Below are 18,635 nucleotides of genomic sequence, written 5' to 3'. Positions count from 1 at the left end.
AGCTGATGATGCTGACTCCCACCAACCAATGAGAAGAATGTCTGGAGCTGATCACACAACCCCACAACCCCGCTCCCTCACCCTGTCTTTTTTTTTTTTTTTGCGGTACGCGGGCCTTTCACTGTTGTGCCCTCTCCCGTTGCGGAGCACAGGCTCCAGACGCGCAGGCTCCGGACGCGCAGGCTCAGCGGCCATGGCTCACGGGCCCAGCCGCTCCGCGGCATGTGGGGTCTTCCCGGACCGGGTCACGAACCCGTGTCCCCTGCATCGGCAGGCGGACTCTCAACCACTGCGCCACCAGGGAAGCCCCCTCACCCTGTCTTTAAAAACCTTTCCCTGGGAACTCCCTGGCAGTCTAGTTGTTAGGACTTGGTGCTTTCACTGCCCTGGGCCCGGGTTCAATCCCTGGTCAGGGAACTAAGATCCCTCAAGCTGTGTGTCGTGGCCAAAACAAACAGAAAAATAAAAGAATGACAGAGCCGTTGCAGGTATGACAAAAACTGGCTAGAACCGATTAGGCCCAAGAAGGAGGAAGATTCAACTTCCAGGAGACCTTGAACCTCATTAGAAACTAGCATATGCAAATGACATGCCCACAGGTGCCAGGACAGTTCTGAGGCTGACCCACAGGCGGCCAATAAGTGGGCAGGGACCCAATTCCTGGAAATCCCCGCCCCTTCCCCTAAGTAGTAAGACTACTCCTCCCACTTGCCTAAGAAATTACCCAGCCCATAAAAACTAACCATCCCATATTTCCGGGCCACTCCCCCCTTTTGAGATGGATTGCATTCTGCTTACAGAGTGTATCTCTCTAAATAAATCCACTTCTTTCCTATCACTGTGTCTCACTGAATTCTTTCGGCAACCAGACAGAAAAAAACTGAGCTTCTTTAAGTCCTGATAACCACGTGTGCGATCTCAATGAAAAGACAGTGGGTTCGAGTCCCAGCCCATGGGTTCCAGTCCCATCTGACCTGTGCTGTTTCAGTTCGGTAACGTACTGAGACTCCAAGCAATTGTCACTTGCTCACAAATGGCTCTTGTTCCTCTAAGCCACTATGATTAACTACATTTTATGTTCATTTTGGCTCACCCTGGGTCTGGAAAAAGCTCTGCACACAAGACAGCAGGACTGACGCTCAGTTCTCTGACCAAGGGATACTCACACGAAGCCTCATACCTGAAGACTGCCGAGGAGGCGGAAACGTTGTCATATGATGAATTACAGAGAACTAACTTCCCCACTGTGGCAGGGAGCCAAGACTAAAACTCACGGCCGCCTTGGCTTCATAATTTATGCCAAGGTGTAGGGGACACGGTCTGGGTAACCCAGGCTGAGTAGACGAGAGGTCCAGGCCTCCTTCTGTTCCCGGGGTGACCCCCTTCCCGCCCGCTCCGCCTCGCGTACAACCAGCGTCCCCAGAGGCTAGTGAGCGCACGCGCAGAGCAGAAGATGCAGCGGGGCATCAAGTATCAGGTTCCGTGTCCGGGCGCCCAGCAGCCCGCAGCCACAGCGCCCAACCAAGCCGCGAACGGCAGCATGTTGAGGGGTCGCAGCAGCGGCAGCCGCTGGCCACCAGCTCCAGTAAGGCGGCTAAAAGCGCGTGCGGCTGCGGCCAAGTACAGGAGCGGCGCACACCGGCGCCGCACTCGCCTTAGAGCGGAGGTACCGCGATTCTTCCCAGTACTTCCGGTGAATTCCCGGTGCCGCCAGGGCCAGCCGGAAATGGAAGGGCACAAAGTACCGAGCCGGCTGGGGCCGGAAAGTGGCTACGCAAGGCGCCACCATTAGAGGTCGGAGCCGGAAGGAGAAGTAGGGCGCCGCCATGACGGGTTGGGCCTAAAGGGGACGGGGCTGCCTGTCTGCTCTGCGACCGGGAAAATACGAGGCAAGGAGGGCTGGGCTGGGCGCCGCCATGACAACCTGATACCGGAAAAGGCGGGGCTATCCTCCCTCATTGATCCTCCTCCGGCCTCGGCCTCAAGATGTGAGTAGCGGGAGCCCCTACCCCGTACCTGCCCCCGTATTCTTTCTCTTCCCCAGTGATATGGACTTAGGCCAGGACTCCGGGAAGAAGGATTGGCCTCTCTGTTCCCTGGAGATCCGAGCCTTGGGATTCAGCGCTGTCCTTCACGAGCCTCAGTTCTGCGCGTGTTCAGGCCCCGCCCTCTGCGCGTTTAGGCTCCGCCCCTCTTTCGGGTGATAACGGAGGACTTTCAGGTCCAGTCTCGCAACACCCCAAGCCTTGCCCCCCAAAACCCCGGGTCTCGTCCCTCACCCTGCAACCCTACGACTCCAGACTTCTCCCAGGACCTCTAGGACTCCTAGAGCCGTCCTTTTAGAGCTCCAGGTTCCTCCCCCTGGATCATCTGACTTTACCTTTTGGAACTTCCGGGTCTGTCGAGTATCTCAGATCTCACCTATAGGGCCCACAGACTTGTTCTTAGACACCACTGATCTCACGCTGGAGTTCCAGACCTTGTTCCCAAGAACTTGAAGAACTTATTTGTAGGACCCTCCAGATTTACCCCAGAGCCCCAGCCTCACCCAGGGCTTCCAGATCATGCCCCTAGGACCCTGAGACCCACCTCAGGACCCCCAAACCTGCCCCAGGGCCTCAAGTCTCACTTTCAGTACCCCTGTCTTCAGGTCTCTTCTCTAAGACCCTTTGGTCAAGAGACCCTTCCCCAGGACCCAAGACCTCACCCCTTGGACCTCTAACCTTCACTTTTAGGGCCTTCGAACTCATTTAGGGCTCCCAGGTTCTCTCGGAAGACTCTAGGTGTTACTTCTAAGGCCCTAAGCCTTCTCTGCATGATTCCCAAGCCTAAACTGGGGGATGCCCAGACTCCCAGACCCTTCTTCCAGGACCTCCACAGCCTGCCTTGGAATAATCAGACCTGTTTTTCAGGACCTCCACTATCTCCCCAGAAGCTTCCAGCCTGCTCCACAGCCCCCAAGGCTCATGCCTTACCTCAAAACCTCCCTGGCCCTATCCCAGGACCCTTCAGACTCTGAGATTTGCCCAAGACCCCCTGGGGTGCCACCCCAGACTCCGATCAGAACCCCCTTTCTTGCCTGCTGCCTGGCATTACCCTCACACTGTCATGTCCCACAGGCAGGCGGCCCTGGAGATCACTGCTCGCTACTGTGGCCGCGAGCTGGAGCAGTATGGCCAGTGTGTGGCAGCCAAGCCTGAGTCATGGCAGCGAGACTGTCACCACCTTAAGATGAGCATTGCTCAGTGCACGTCCGCCCAGTGAGTGTGGGCAAGTAAGGGGCAGGTGGTGGTGGGGGCGGGGGTGGTGGGCAGTGGGGTGGAAGTCTCCCCGGGCCTGAAATGCCGTGCCTCTGCAGCCCAGTCATCCGGCAGATCCGCCAGGCCTGTGCGGAGCCTTTTGAGGCCTTTGAGGAATGTCTTAGACAGAACGAGGCAGCCGTGGGCAACTGTGCAGAACATGTGCGCCGCTTCCTGCAGTGTGCTGAGCAGGTGCAGCCGACACACACACCCTCTACCGCAGAGGTAAGACAGCGGCTCAGCACTTCATCCCACCCCTTCATCTTCCTAGCTGCCCAGAGTAGAGACCTTGGAGTCAGCCTCCGCCCCACACAGACCTTTACCATGCATCCCGCTTCCAGAACATCAGAACGTGTTCCCCTCTTACCCACTCCATAGTCCCTGCTTTAGTCCAGCCGTCTCCTCCCCGCCTCCACAGCCAAGGTACCTGCCCCAGCCTTCTCCCTGGTCTCCCTGAATCCCCTCTTGCCTTGCCTCCATGCGGTGGCCAGAGAGAACATTTAGGAACTGAAAACGAGTCACATTACACCTTTGCTTAAAGCTCTTCGGTGACTTCTCATCCACACTGAGAACAAAGTCCCAGGCTCCTGCTGGTTCTCTGTGGTCTTCCCCAGGCTGACCTGATCCACCTCCTCCCTTACCGTCTCTCCCTTTCTCGCCCTCACTGCCTCTCAGCTGTCTGGGCAATGGGGGTAAGGATGGGGCAAAAAAGTCTTAACTGTTTTTAATGTATACAGTACCTAAACAGATATACACTATATCTATGGTATTAAAGTGTCAGGGATGGGTGCAATTTTTAAAAAATGTCTAAAAAGACTCCTTGGGGGGGGCAATAATTTTTTTTTTTTTTTTTTTGCGGTACGCGGGCCTCTCACCATTGCGGCCCCTCCCGTTGCGGAGCACAGGCTCCGGACGCACAGGCTCAGCGGCCATGGCTCACGGGCCCAGCCGCTCCGCAGCACGTGGGATCCTCCCAGACCGGGGCACAAACCCGCGTCCCCTGCATCAGCAGGCAGACTCTCAACCACTGCGCCACCAGGGAAGCCCGGCAATAATTTTTTTTAAAAAAAGGTTGAGAATTGCTGGTTTAGATGTTTACTGTCTCTCCCACTGGCCTGCAAGCTCCAAAGGCAAAAGTCACATCTTTCACCAGCTCCCTCTCAACCCCCTCTCATTTGCCCCTCTCTCGGTTCCTGGGGCCCCATCTTCTCTGTTTGCACCCAGAAGAGAAGCCTTCTCTTGGACCTCCATGCTGTCTGTCTTACCTCCTTCAGTCCGTTCTCTGTGAAGGTCCCAGAGTGATCCCAAAGGAACTCTGTGTACTGCTTCATGGCTCGCATTGACCAGGCCAAGTCTACACCCCGGCACAGCCTCTCGGGCCCTGCAGGACATGGCCTCTGGCCCTGCCTCTACCCGACATCCACCTCAAGCTCTGTGTTTCGTGCCCCAGTGAACATGCAGCTACTCGAATGCTGGTCTCTCCTGCTGCCAGGCTTTTATCTCACTTTCCCTCTGCCTGGATTGCCCTTCCCATGCCATCTGGCTAATTCTTATCCCAGCTTCGACGTCACCTCCCTCAGAAAATCCCGTCATGGCCCATCTCCATCCTCCCAAGATCCCTGAGCTCCCTCCACCATGGCTTATATTTTACTGCCTGGTAACTGCTTCCCTCCCATCGCCTGTTTCGGAGGAGTTCTTGGCTAAAGACTGGAGAAATGCCCCTCTACTAGGCCCTGTAGACATTGGTTTGTTTGTTTTTTAATAAGGTACAGATAAGTGAAAGGTTCAGGTTCCAAGAGCAGACACCAGTGAGATGGACTTTTAATTCTTTTCAGAAAATACTCAGTAAAGACTGCATACTGTTCATGCTAGTTTATTAATTATATTTTGGTGATACTTCTTTCAAGTTTTTTGAGCATCTGAACAAAGACCCCACCTTCCTATCTTAGGGCCAGTTGCTCCCTCCCTCCCGGAATGAGCAACCAAGGCTCTCCCTGGTTTTCCTGGGGTCACCCCTGCCCTGCCCCCCTGCTACTCTCTGTCTCCCCGCTGGTAGCCAAAGGAGCTTTTAAAAACGGAAATGGGGTCACATCTGTCCCCTTTAAAGCCTGTGGTTTTCCAGCTCACTCAAGAGTCATTAACCCCGCACCCAGGTCCTCCTGACTGCCTTCCCCTTCCCGGTAATGGCACCCCAGCTGCAGCTTTCCCTCTCCGATTGGGGGCAGTGAAATTCAGGCCTCCTCTCTCCTCTGGTCTCCAAAATAGCAAACACACAGGCTCATCTCGTAAAACACGGTATAAAGACATCTCATGTTAGCGCAGCTGACAGCGTAAAGCGCCGCTTGTACCTCCCGGTCCACACACCTCTGCTCTTTACCCTGATGCGGTTTTCTTCGTAGGATTTACCCGCTGACACGTTTTTGTGCATTTGTTGTCTGTCCCTCCCTGGGGTCAGAGATGTGTGTCTGTTGCATCCACTGCTGGGTCCCTAGTGCCTGTCACAGTGCTGGGCACACAGCAGGTGCTGTGTAAACCCAGCAGAAAGCTGCCTTCCCCGCTCCCAGTGACGGCTCGCTGCACCCGAGGTCATCACCTGACACCCTCTCCCTCCAGGCTGTGAGCTGCGCAAGGGCAGCCTCTGCTGTGTCTGCTGAATGTCGCCAGCAGTGGTCCCAGGGCCAGGCACACAAGATGCTAGTAGATGTTGATGTGGCTTTTTTCTGCAGGCACAGCCACTTCCTGCCTCCTGAGGACCCTTCACACCGTAGGAGAACTGGACGTGAGTGACTGGGCTTGATGCCTGCACCCCTGAAGAATGGCCAGGTGGAGTCCTGAGGGCTGTGGACATGGGCCTGGCTTCCCTGGACATCAAGACTCACAATAAATAAAGACTATACCAGGCTTTGGTTCCTGCCTTCAGCACCTGCGGGGCCCTGTTCCGCAGCTTCACCTAGTGTGCCAAGGAGGGGCCTGGGGCACGGGGCAAGCTGCTCTGTCTGCTCACCAGGGTTAAGGCGACCCCTCTTCCCCCCTCAGCTCTGCCAACATCCATTTCCTGTCTCCTGCTGCATGGATACGGAGAAGGGCTCCTTCTCACCTTAACTGTAGCATTTACAAGTCTTCATTGAGTGTTTCCTTGAGGCTTAGGGGGCAATAAATAACACACCTCCTTCCCTCCTGAGTTCAGAACCAGTTGAGCAATAGACATGGGCATGAGGCAATGCAGGTGAAAACACTGGCTTTTGTATTGAAAACAGCTGCATTGACAGATGTGGCTTAGAGTTTGCTGCACTGGTCTTCTCTTCTGTCTTGGTTTGCATCCTTCCAGAGTCCAACCCGGAGAATTTTAGTGCAGGTAGTATCTGGGGGCATGATTCCAGGAATACTCGTAGGGAAGTGGAGAGGTGTGACAAGAGAGGAAGGCAGCCAATAAAAGGTGCATTATCAAGCTGGTCACTGCTGTGGGCAACTGAGGCTCGGTCCCACCTGGGACTTCTGGGAGACGGCACAGAACATACCTCAGTTCCCCCATCCCAGGGGCAAGGAAGTTGGGGTGTACGTACACCAACTCCCCATCTGACATTGAGGGATGTTTTCATGGGCATTGACTGCCCTATGCGTGGTCGAGTGCCCTCCTGCCACCAAGAGAGGGCCCTGAGCTGAGAGCAGTGGGAAGTCAAGTGAGCAGCCTTCAGCACACAGGAGAGGGTGCTGAGTGGATCGGGTAGGTACCAGCAGTGGCTGCCGCAGCTTCTTAATGTTTCTCTGCAGGATTACAGGCCCCGTGGGCACAGCTGGTTGATCCGTCTTCCTGCAGGGGCAGGTCCTAAGGGGCAGAGGGTAGACAGGCAAGCGTGCAGAGAGCGCCCAGAGCCTGCACCCAGCTTCACCATTCAGATAAGCTGCTCTTCCCTGGAGCGTAATCCTGACTTACAGAAGCTGGAAGTGACTGGTCAGCGCTGACCGGACTGGCCCTTTGAAATCTAAGGCTTGTGCTCTGGCTTGGAAAAATGAGCTGGGAGTCTCCCCTGGGGATTTGACACCTAAAACAAAGGAAGTTGTTGGTTGGCTTAGCAGCCAGGGTGGGAGTCCTATGCAGTCAGGGTTGCAGGGGCCCTTGGATGCCATGTGGCCCAAACAAGAAAACCCAGGTTGTGGAGAGAGGATTGTGATCAGTTCCTGTGGTCCCTGAAAGGGCTGCTTGGGTCCTGGTGACTTTCTGTTCCCAGCTCCAGTTTCCTTGGGCTGTGGATTGAGCCCTCAGATTTCTGTGTATGTTTTCAGCCAACCTGTCTTTACTTGAGTAAGCTAGCGTGGGGTTCCCTCCATGTGACTGTAAGAAGTGATAAGAGCAGACAAAATGGAGGTGGAGACTATGTTGTAGAACATCTCTAACAGGCCTCTCTTCCACTAGGCTAGACCAGCTTCCTTACACGATGGGTCCCAGGGGTCCACGAGAGCAAAAATGGAAACAAAGTCACCGCATTTACCACATTCTACTAGTTGAAGTAAGTCATGAGGCCAACCCAGATTAAAGGCCCTGGAAGGGGAAGGGACTCCACCTCTTGATGGCGTTTGCCTGCAAAGAATTTTTGCCCATATTTACCCATAAAAACTTCATAGTTTCTATTCTTTTTTTTTTTTTTTTTTTTGCGGTATGCGGGCCTCTCACTGTTGTGGCCTCTCCCGTTGCGGAGCACAGGCTCCGGACACGCAGGCTCAGTGGCCATGGCTCATGGGCCCAGCCGCTCCGCGGCATGTGGGATCTTCCCGGACCAGGGCACGAACCCGTGTCCCCTGCATCGGCAGGCGGACTCTCAACCACTGCGCCACCAGGGAAGCCCCCATAGTTTCTATTCTTGCATCTGTTTGGGTAAAATGTTTTTTTCTAAGAATTTTTCACATGATCTGAATTTTTAAATTGTCATCAATTTGTTCTTAATGTCCTCATATTATCTTAAGGTCTGTCAAACCTGTAACAAAGGCCCCTTTTTCATTTCTCTCTTTTCTTCTTTTGGCTGAGCCATGTGGCTTGTGGGATCTTAGTTCCCACCTGGGCCCTCGGCAGTGAGGGTGTGGAGTCCTAACCACTGGACCGCCAGGGAACTCCCCCCCTTTTCATTTCTGACATTGGTTATTTGTGTCCTCTTCCTTTTTTTCTTGATGAGTCTTGACAGGAGTTTATCAATATTAATCTTTAAACAGAATCTGCTTTTGGCTTTGTTGGTGCTCTCTATTTCATATATTTATTTTTAATTTAAATCTCTTCTTTATTTTTACCTTCTTTCCTTGGATTTAATTTTCTGTTTTCTACCTTTTTGAATGTTTAGCTCACTGATTTTCAGCCTTTTCCCTTTTCTAATATATGCACTTTTTCCCCAAAGCATGGCTATTTTGCTTTTTTCATTGATCTCAGATTATTTAGACGTTTAAAATTGAATTTTTTAATTTCTAAACATATGGGGATTTTTCTAGTTATCTTGCCTAATTGCAATTGGGTTGAGAACATATTTTATATGATTTCAGTCTTTTGAAATCTGTTTAGACTTTCTGGCTTGGCATGTGGTCAGTTTTTGTTAATGTGCCATATGTGCTTGAATCCCTGGCTTATGATGCATTATCTTAGCTTGGATTCCCCCAGAAACAGACTTTGAGACAAGGGTTTGGGAGATGATCCCAGAAAGCACTGGTAGAGCTGTGGGACGTGAGGCAGGGAAGGGAAGGCAGCCCATCAGAGGTGCATTTTCAAGCAAGGTATCTCCTGTGGGCAACAGCTTCATTCTCTGGGCAACTCTGGGAAGCAGTGGAAGTAGCTTCCCACTCTCGTGGTGAGGGCCTTGGTACACCCTACATTTGGTGGAGGGCTACGTAAGGGGATGGGTTTTTTGTTTTTTGTGGGGTCTTTTGTTTCTTTTAGTTTGGCCTGCGGGATTTTGGTTCCCTGACCAGGGGTCGAACCCGTGCCCCCTGCAGTGGAAGCGCAGAGTGTTAACCGCTGGACCGCCAGGGGAGTCCCAAGGGGATGGATTTTTAATTCCCTGCCACTCCCGCTTGCCACACACACCAGGCAGAGTGGGCTCTGGTGGAGAGGAATCTCTCCAGCAAAGACCAGCTGCCTTGCCTGCTTCACCCACTGGGTTCACTTCCGTGGCCGCCACCTGTGGCCACAGCTGCCATTGCTCGCACCTGTCATGGCTGCTCCAGCAGCAGCCAGCGTCATCCTGACCACCTTTGCTGCCTGTCACTACTGATGCCATCACCACATCCCATCATAGCCACCGTTGGTGGAGGTATTGAAATGACAAGAATGCCTTCAAAATGCTTGACTCCCTTCGCAAAGAATGGCTACATTCAACCCAGGAGGCCAGTGAGAAGTGGTGGGCGTGAAGGCGGGGGAAGCGTGTGGGGAGGGATGGACGGCGGTGTTGGGGAGACGCGTGTGCGTGCGGAAGGGGCTGCGTGAGCGGATAACGCTCAGGGTTCTGAGGACGCAGAATTCCAGTCAAGGCTTCAGAGCCGCAAAGTTCGGCTCGGGCGGCAGATGGGCTTGGGCGGCTCCTTGGCGGGTGGTGGCGGTGGCCTGGCGGTTCCTCATGGCCCTGTTAATGTCGGGGCCAGGCCCGGGGAGGATGGCGCCCTAGAGCCCAGCCTCGCTGGGGTAGGGGCGGGAGGGGATGCGGTGGGGACCGGCCATGTCGGAGGTGACCCGAAGTCTGCTACAGCGCTGGGGTGCCAGCTTTGGGAGAGGCCCCGACTTCGACTCTTGGGGCCAGCTGGTGGAGGCAACAGAGGAGTATCAGATATTAGCAAGACACCTACAAAAAGAGGCCCAAGCTCAGCACAGCAATTCTGAATTCACCGAAGAACAAAAGAAGACCACAGGCAAAATGGCAACATGCTTGGAATTACGAAGTGCAGCTTTACAGTCCACACGGTCCCAAGAAGAATTTAAACTGGAGGATCTGAAGAAGCTAGAACCAATCCTAAAGAATATTCTTACATATAATAAAGAATTCCCATTTGACCTTCAGCCTGTCCCCTTAAGAATTTTAGCACCTGGTGAAGAAGAGAATTTGGGATTTGAAGAAGATGAAGACGAGCGTGGTGCTAGAGCAGGGTCTCCTGAGGCCTTTCCTGCTAAGAGTTCCCTGTACTTTATTACCAAGGTTGCCATCAGAACCAGGAGTGACGTTACTCATGATCAGAATCGAGAAAATTGGCCTGAAAGATGCTGGGCAATGCATTGATCCCTATATCACAGTTAGTGTAAAAGATCTGAATGGCATAGATTTAACTCCTGTGCAAGAGACTCCAGTGGCTTCAAGAGAAGAAGATATGTATGTTCATTTTAATGTGGACATTGAGCTCCAGAAGCATGTTGAAAAACTAACCAAAGGTGCAGCTATTTTCTTTGAATTCAAACACTACAAGCCTAAAAAAAAGGTTTACCAGCACCAAGTGTTTTCCTTTCATGGAGATGGATGAAATTAAACCTGGGCCAATTGTAATAGAACTATACGAGAAACCCACTGACTTTAAAGGAAAGAAATTGCAATTGCTGACCAAGAAACCACTTTATCGTCATCTGCATCAGACTTTGCCCAAGAAATGATCGTGACAGGAATACCCTGGAACTTCTGTGAATCTTACCACTCAGTAGAAACCATCCTAGCTGTGTGTAGCACATTGGCCCTTCAACAGGCAGGAAGCAAGCCGTACCCAGGCCAGCAGGCCGGAGTGAGTCCATTACAAAGCTGTAGCACAGAATTCAAAGTCCAACACGTCACTGATGTAAAAGACTCCTTTGGATACAGGCTTATTGTAGATCTGGAAACGTTTTCACTTTTCTATTAATTGTGCAATGAATAGCCTCTTTTCTAAGGTGCCACTACTCCTACCCTGCTTCCTGGAACGACACTGTTGTGGGTGGAATGTGCTCACCGTCACACTTAATACAGCAATAAGAGTGTGCTAGAGTTTACACACCTGTCCACTTCTGCTCCAATATGCTCTTCGGTTTTTCGAGTTAATGTCAAACTTTGGGTTGATGTGGGTAGGATTGTATGAAACTGCCTTTGAGAGGAATTGGACCAATTATGCTGCCCAAGGTCAGTCTGGAAATGTATAGGCTGCTCCTCGGAAATGGCCTTGATTCACCCTGATCTCATGGTTCTCCTGCTTAGAAATAGTGTGTCTTGGCCAAATCAGTATCCCATGTGGGCGTGTTCGCAGGTTGTAGCTGTGATTTTTCCAGATGGCCAGATCGTTTTTCTGAAGGTGAGCATATTTTTAGTCAGGTTGATTAGCTTCTTTCTACATCACATCGTTACTCTTTCTGATAGTGATTCTGGGGTTAATGATGGAACCATCTCAGCATAATTACGAATTCTTGGTGGGTTTATAATGTCTTCTAAATCATGCAATCTAAAAATAATTTGAGTCAGATGCTAACAAGATACCGCAGGAATAACTGCTGTTTTTCTGACAACTGATTGTGAAACCTTAAAACTGCCTACCTCTTCTTACAGTGGTGAGTATGCAAATCTGGAGGTAGTCTATTTTTTTTTATATAGGTAGATAGGATTGCCATTTATTTCCTATGTAGATATACTGCCATTCACATCTGGAAATATGCAGGTCATGAGCTTTTTATAATTTGACTATTTACATTCTTTCGACTTGATAATGGGGCATAAATAAAACTTTCATAGTACACATGAGGTGGATATTTGATACACAGAACATTAAGATTTGGGGTGGGCATTCTGTGGGTTAGATGTGGAGCCCACATATTTAATATTCACTATTTTAAATGACCAATGCTAGCATGAGGGGAACGCAGTGCCAGTACTTGGCCTTCTTTTTTTTTTTTTTTTTTTGTGGTACGCAGGCCTCTCACTGTTGTGGCCTCTCCCGTTGCGGAGCACAGGCTTTGGACGAGCAGGCTCAGCGGCCATGGCCCACGGGCCCAGCCGCTCCGCGGCATGTGGGATCTTCCCGGACCGGGGCACGAACCCGCGTACCCTGCATCGGCAGGCAGACTCTCAACCACTGCGCCACCAGGGAAGCCCTCTCTTGTTCTTTTTATGGCTACATAATATTTCCTTTTATGGATATAAAAAATGAGTTATATTTAAAATTAAGTGTTTCCAGCCCATATATACATAGAACTATATGCAAAGGATCCTCAAACTCTTCACAGCTCTTGCTAAGGCCGCAGTGACCTCCACATGCAGTGAGCACTTTTCAGTCCTCCTCTTGGCCGCTCTTGACGGGTTGCCTTCTGACAAGACTCTCTGCTTGATCAAACTTGAGTCAGTTTCCCCCAGGCCCTCTTTTTGATTAGGTCTCAACCTTGGCCGCCATCCTGTGTCTGGCCTGCCCAACCCAGTCTCAGCAAAGGATCCTGCTATATTAGTTTAGGAAGAATTCCCTCATCTTTGACATCTGATCAAGTTCCTCATGCCCCACCTTTGACGTCTAAGTCCTTCACCTGCCTTAGCAACAATTCTGTTAGGTCAGTTTTGCAAGAATTCCTTGAAGTCTCCCCTTAGTCATTTTCCAGCCACTGAGCCCTTAGTGCTGCCCTTGGCTCTAAATCCCCCTTGTCTTTGTATTCAGCGTTGACTCGGATCTCTCTGCCCTATTGCAGTACTCCTATTGCAACAGTCCTGAGGAAAGCCTTTTTTTACCATTTTAACAAGTGTCAGTATTAACCTTTAACCTTGCTCTCTTAACCATTCCCTGAAACTCGTCTTCCCTTGTCTTTCTGGACACGCTTTGCAGGCCTCCTCCTGCCTCTCTGGCCATCCCTCCACCTACTCCCACTCCTGGCGGTATTCTTCAAGGCTTGAACCAGGCCTCTTCTATTCTCTGCTCTCTGCAGTGACATTTCTTATAGAGAATTGCAAACAATTCATTGGGTCAGAGATGGTTTCCTTCAGCCCAGGCCTCTGCCACAGGCTTCCCCCGACGACATGGAATTTTCTCAGATTTTCCAAGGGAACACTCACCATCCAGAACTAAAGGCGTCATCTTCCCAAGCTTGTCTGTCATTTCCTTTGGCCCCCTCACTCTTTCTCACGGCCATGTCATTGCACCTGGGCCTGGAGGGCTCCTGCTCGCCATGGCCAGTGTGCTTAGTTGATTCCTTCTCATCATTCAGACCTGAGCTCAGCCCAGAGTCCCTTAGAGAGTCTTCTCTGTCCCTGTCCTCCTCAGAGGCCACATTCCACTTCTGGATGTTTTCACAGCAGTGCCATAAGCATCTCACTTGTGGCCCCACTTGAAAGAGGGAACCTCAGGCTGATCCACACCGAGAGGCAGTCAGCAAAATGACTGTCTTGGACTCTTCAAAAACATCAGTGTCATGAAAGACAGAAAAAGTCCAGGGACTGGTGCTAAAGAGACATTGTTTGGGCCATCCATCTCTAAGCCATTATTGGGATAATTGGGGATATTTGAATATGGACTGTATATGAGACAATAAATGTTAAGTGCCTTGGGTTTGATAATGATATTGAGTTAATATATGAGAATTATAGGGAATTCCCTGGCAGTCCAGTGGTTAGGACTCCGAGCTCTCACTGCCTTGGGCCCGGGTTTGATCCCTGTTTGGGGAACTAGGATCCCACAAGCCGTGCGGTGTGGCCAAAAAAAAAAAAAAAAGTTGCTTAATATATGAGAATTATATAAGAATTCTTTAGGAGATACACGTTACAGTATCTAGGGGTGAAGTCTCATAATAAATGCAACTTATTCTCAAACAGTTCAGAAAAGAAATGTGAGTGTACATATGTATATACCTATAACTATAGGTATATACATATATACACCTATACCTATCATTCACATATGTATATTTATACATATGTACACATATATACATACTATATATAAACATATCTATCTAGAGAGAACAAATGTATCAAAAGGTTAATGATACATCAAGGTAAGGGATATACTGTATTATTTTTGCAACATTTTGTAGGTTTGAAGTTTTCCAAAATAAAAAATGGGAGGAAAATCAGTGAACATGTAAAGTATAAAAAGCTTTAGGGAAGAACTTCTTGATAACAGTCATTCAGGCCATGTTGTCATCCTTTTATTTTCATCTACAGTCCAAAAAGATTGACTTTTCTGGGCTTCCCTGGTGGAGCAGTGGTTAAGAATCCGCCTGCCAATGCCGGGGACACAGGTTCGATCCCTGGTCCGAGAAGATCCCACATGCCACAGAGCAACTAAGCCCATGCGCCACAACTACTGAGCCTGCGCTCTAGAGCCCACGAGCCACAACTACTGAAGCCCGTGTGCCTAGAGCCCGTGCTCTGCAACAACAGAAGGCACCGCAATGAGAAGCCCATGCACGGCAATGAAGAGTAGCCCTCCTTGCTCGCTGCAACTAGAGAAATCCCGCGTGCAGCAACTAAGACCTAACGCGGCCAAAAATAAATAAATTAAATAAATAAATTTTTAAAAAAAAGATTGACTTTTCTAAAAAAAAAAAATCTGAGACACAACTTAATGATTTAAAGTACAATCCAGTTGATAACACCTTAACTTAAACGGCTCAAGATCATAGAGATACAGTTTATTCTTTCTAGTTCTGAAGTTGGACACAGACTGTGCATGGGTTTATTCTATTATATTTTAAATAACAAAATAAATAAAGCAGGTCATGCATAGAATAGTGATGACAGTATTATGGAAAAAAGATTTTGCTTGGTCCAAGTCTGAGCTCTTGAGGTACAAAAAGCAGAAAGGAGGAATAAATAAAATTAAAATCTGATGTTAATGAAACAGGAAATAAAAAAGCAAAAAAAAAAGGCTTAAAAGGATGAATTCCAAGTTGCTTCCTCAGGAGCCTGATTAAGGAAAAAGAAAGTAAAAAGTTAAAAGAGATGCATTAAAAATTAGAAAGGAAATGTAACCAGAAATTGTCTGGAAACTACTGTGTGCCACTCTATTACAAAAATCTCCTGGGCTTCCCTGGTTGCACAGTGGTTAAGAATCCGCCTGCCAATGCAGGAGACACGGGTTCGAGCCCTGGTCAGGGAAGTAAGATCCTGCACACCAAAAAGTAAAACAAAACAAAACAAACACCCGTATATCCTTTACTCAGATTTACTTATTGCTAACATTTTGCCTCATTTGCTTTATTGCTTGTTCTCTCTCTCTCTCTCTCTGTATGTTCTTAACTTTTTTTTTTCCCTGAACAATTTGAGAATAAGTTGCAAACATCATGGCCTTTAACTCCTGGTGTAATACAAAGCGCACTGGTGAGGGAGCTTCTGGTAGCAATGAGAAATTCAGTGGTGGGGTCCTCCATAGGCTGGGGTGATGCTAAGACATGGTACCACTGAACTGGACTGCCTTGTGTTACTGGGAATAACAGGATTCTGAAAAAGCAGAGGCAGGTGGGGTTACTTCACTGTCAGAAATGTGGACATAATTACTGGCATGGGCAGCAAGCTTGAGGTAGCAACCAGGGTATCTTGATACACAGAGATCTGTGGCGATGACTAATGATCCACAGTGCCTTTGGGAAACAGGTATGACAGCATTTGGATATTGTTTGGTTGTGTAACCAGGAAACATGGGAAGCTGGGGAGCTGAGGCCTGATGGCCTTTACTACGGTGGAAAATCACAAGTCCTCACCCAGTTTCCAGATCTGCGTCAGTTCTCAGACTGCCAGATGGGCAGTCCAGTTCCCTGTGGGGAAGGACTTGGTAAGGCCACTGCAAATATGCACAATATTCCTCTAGCTCCTCCTTAAAGGGACTCATGGCCATTTTCTAGAGAAACTGTCCACTACAGAAAAGGGAATTCCTAGATTTCTCGAGGGCTGTGGAATACTGGGTTCTGAGGGGACACCAATACCAGGGGATCTGAAATGCCACTGTGGTTCCCCTGGCTGGAATGAGGCTGAGAGATGAAAGGTAATAAATGAAATCCTGACTCATGTGTGTCTCACTGTGGGTCTACTGGGCCCACAGATCCATCCTGCAGTTACGTCTCCTAACTGTAATGGATTAACAGGTAGCAGAACTAACATATTGGTTCCCTCACCAATTATGTTAGGGAAAGCCTAGGGTGGAGTGACAAGACAGTACATAAAGAAGAATATCCTAACGGGTGGAATTGCAGAGATTAGCACCTATATCAGACTAAAAGATGCAGGACTCCCTATCATATACCTATTTGGTTCTCATGAATATGAAAAAAAAAAAAAACAGATAGGGCTTCCCTGGTGGCTCAGTGGCTGAGAGGCCGCCTGCTGATGCAGGGGACACGGGTTCGTGCCCCGGTCCGGGAAGATCCCACGTGCCGCGGAGCGGCTGGGCCCGTGAGCCATGGCCGCTGGGCCTGCGCTTCTGGAGCCTGTGCTCCGCAACGGGAGAGGCCACTACAGTGAGAGGCCCGCGTACCACAAAAAAAAAACAAACCAGATTATGGTGGATGGCTGTGGATTTCCATCAACTTAACCAAGTGATAGTCCCAATTGTAGTTGCTGAGCCGGATCTTTTCTTTTTTTATTTATTTGGCTGCGCTGGGTCTTAGTTGCGGCATGTGGGGTCTTTAGTTGTGTCATGTGAACTCCTAGTTGCAGCATGTGGGATCTAGTTCCCTGACTAGGGATCGAACCCAGGCCCCCTGCATTGGGAGCGCAGAGTCTTAGCCACTGGACCAAGTTTCGCTGAGCTGGATCTTTACCTGAACAGATCAATACAGATTTTGGCACTTGGTATGAAGCTATTGATCTGGTAAATGCATTCTTGTCAATCTCCATCATTAAAAAGGCTCAAAGTCATTTTGTTTATATGTGGGAAGGCCAGAAGAATACATCGACTGTCTAGCCCCAGTGCTATATTAATTCTCCTGCTTTCTGTTACAATATTATCCACAGAGACCTTGATCATCTTGATATTCTACAGAACAGGATCCTAACTGAACTTTGTTGAACAAAATATGATAAGTACTCTGGATGCCCAGATGCCAACTAGTGGGAAAAAAAGACTCCCTCACAATTCAAAGTCTTTGCCACATTGGTGAAATCTTTAGAGGTCCACTGGTTTGGGACAAGATGCTGCACTTTATGTACCCCCTATCACTATGAAAGGGACAAACAGTATAAAAAAAGAAAAATAGTATTTTTTGGAGCTCTTTGGATTTGAGGCATCATACACCACATTGGCAATACAGCACTGATTCATTTATTTCCTAGTTCAAATAATGTCCAGAGCAAGAGGAGATTTGCAGTAGATCCAGAACGTAGGGCAAATTGCCTGCTCCTTGGCCACTGCAACTTAGCAGGACCTGTGGTGCCCAGGTATCCTTGATAGGTAAAGATGCCATGCGGAGTCTCAGGAAGGTCCAGTAGGAGGTCTACAGCACAGACCTCTAGGGATCTGGAACGAGGTTCTACCTTCTGTAACAAAGAACTATTTGCCATTCATTTGAGAAGCAAGCAGCTCCTGTAATGCCACTGAGCCCTAAAAGGGACTTTGAAATTGATCATGGGGCATCCGATGACTTTGCAACTGGAGCTGCCTTTCAAGTTGCAGCAACAGTTCATCATATAAGGGAAATGAACAGGTCCAGAGAACACAAGTAAGTTAAATGGATAAATGGTCCAGATCCTTATGTCATCCACCTCTGTTGCACTGACACCATTCTCTCAGCTCATGCATATAACCTCAGGGGATCTGTCTGATCAACTGATGAAAGAAAATCTTGGGCCTTCTTAGTGTGAGCTGAAATGGACTGCTACATTACAGCTCTACTCAAGGTGGCCTTAAAAATAGCAATGAGGAGCAATCTTCCCAGCAATCAGCGCTGTGAATAGTGTATATTGACTGAAAAACAACAACAAAAAACAAAACATACAACCTGAAATTATGTTTTATTCGGGGGCCATACTGAGGTCTATAGCACAGGAGACAGCCTCTCAGAGAGCTCTGAGCAACTGTTCCAGTGAGGTAAGAGGAGCCAGGATATTTAGGAGTTTTTGTTGGAGAAAAAAAAAGAAAACCAAACCCATGTAGCTGAACATCAAAAAATTGCTGCTAATCACAAAAAAACAGACAACTTAAGTTAATGAATTTAGTGCTTTTCTATGTATGGGAAGATGCAAGGGTCTGCATCATTGAAATCATTCGTTTGATATGCATCTTAACTACCTAAAGCCAGTGTCTATTTTTCTCCATCCTGAAGAATTCCCCTCAGGGAGGACTGTGCAGAGGCTGATGGTCTGATGGCAGGCAACGTGTATAGTTTACTGGTATGGCAGGAAACAAGTTTTGTCCACATATATTTTGTATTTCAAGAGAAGAGGT

General features: G+C 49.1%; 1 protein-coding gene and 1 pseudogene across 2 annotated transcripts; both read left to right on the top strand.

Moving 5' to 3' along the window:
- Positions 1-1,458: 1,458 nt before the first annotated feature.
- On the top strand, positions 1,459-6,423 carry CHCHD5 (coiled-coil-helix-coiled-coil-helix domain containing 5). The gene is made up of 4 exons (XM_081255055.1): positions 1,459-1,988; positions 3,120-3,260; positions 3,359-3,524; positions 6,026-6,423. Coding segments are annotated over exons 1-4 (333 nt in total). The 5' UTR covers positions 1,459-1,986; the 3' UTR covers positions 6,050-6,423.
- A 3,371-nt stretch (positions 6,424-9,794) lies between these two features.
- LOC308628247 (axin interactor, dorsalization-associated protein-like) lies at positions 9,795-12,879 on the top strand (annotated as a pseudogene). Its single transcript has one exon. The product of its transcript is annotated as an axin interactor, dorsalization-associated protein-like (transcript).
- The last annotated feature ends 5,756 nt before the right edge of the window (positions 12,880-18,635 follow it).

The sequence above is a fragment of the Mesoplodon bidens genome (assembly GCF_964165515.1).
Source record: "Mesoplodon bidens genome assembly, chromosome: 14".
Taxonomy (NCBI): domain Eukaryota; kingdom Metazoa; phylum Chordata; class Mammalia; order Artiodactyla; family Ziphiidae; genus Mesoplodon; species Mesoplodon bidens.
Note: the sequence above shows the minus strand (reverse complement) of the source record. Positions and strands in the feature narration are given on the sequence as shown.

What these genes read in the sequence shown, in the direction of transcription:
- CHCHD5 (XM_081255055.1), top strand. An exon ending in GCTCAGTGCACGTCCGCCCA is followed by an intron (nt 3,261 to 3,358) that starts GTGAGTGTGGGC and finishes GTGCCTCTGCAG; the next exon opens with CCCAGTCATCCGGCAGATCC. An exon ending in ACACACCCTCTACCGCAGAG is followed by an intron (nt 3,525 to 6,025) that starts GTAAGACAGCGG and finishes TTTTTTCTGCAG; the next exon opens with GCACAGCCACTTCCTGCCTC.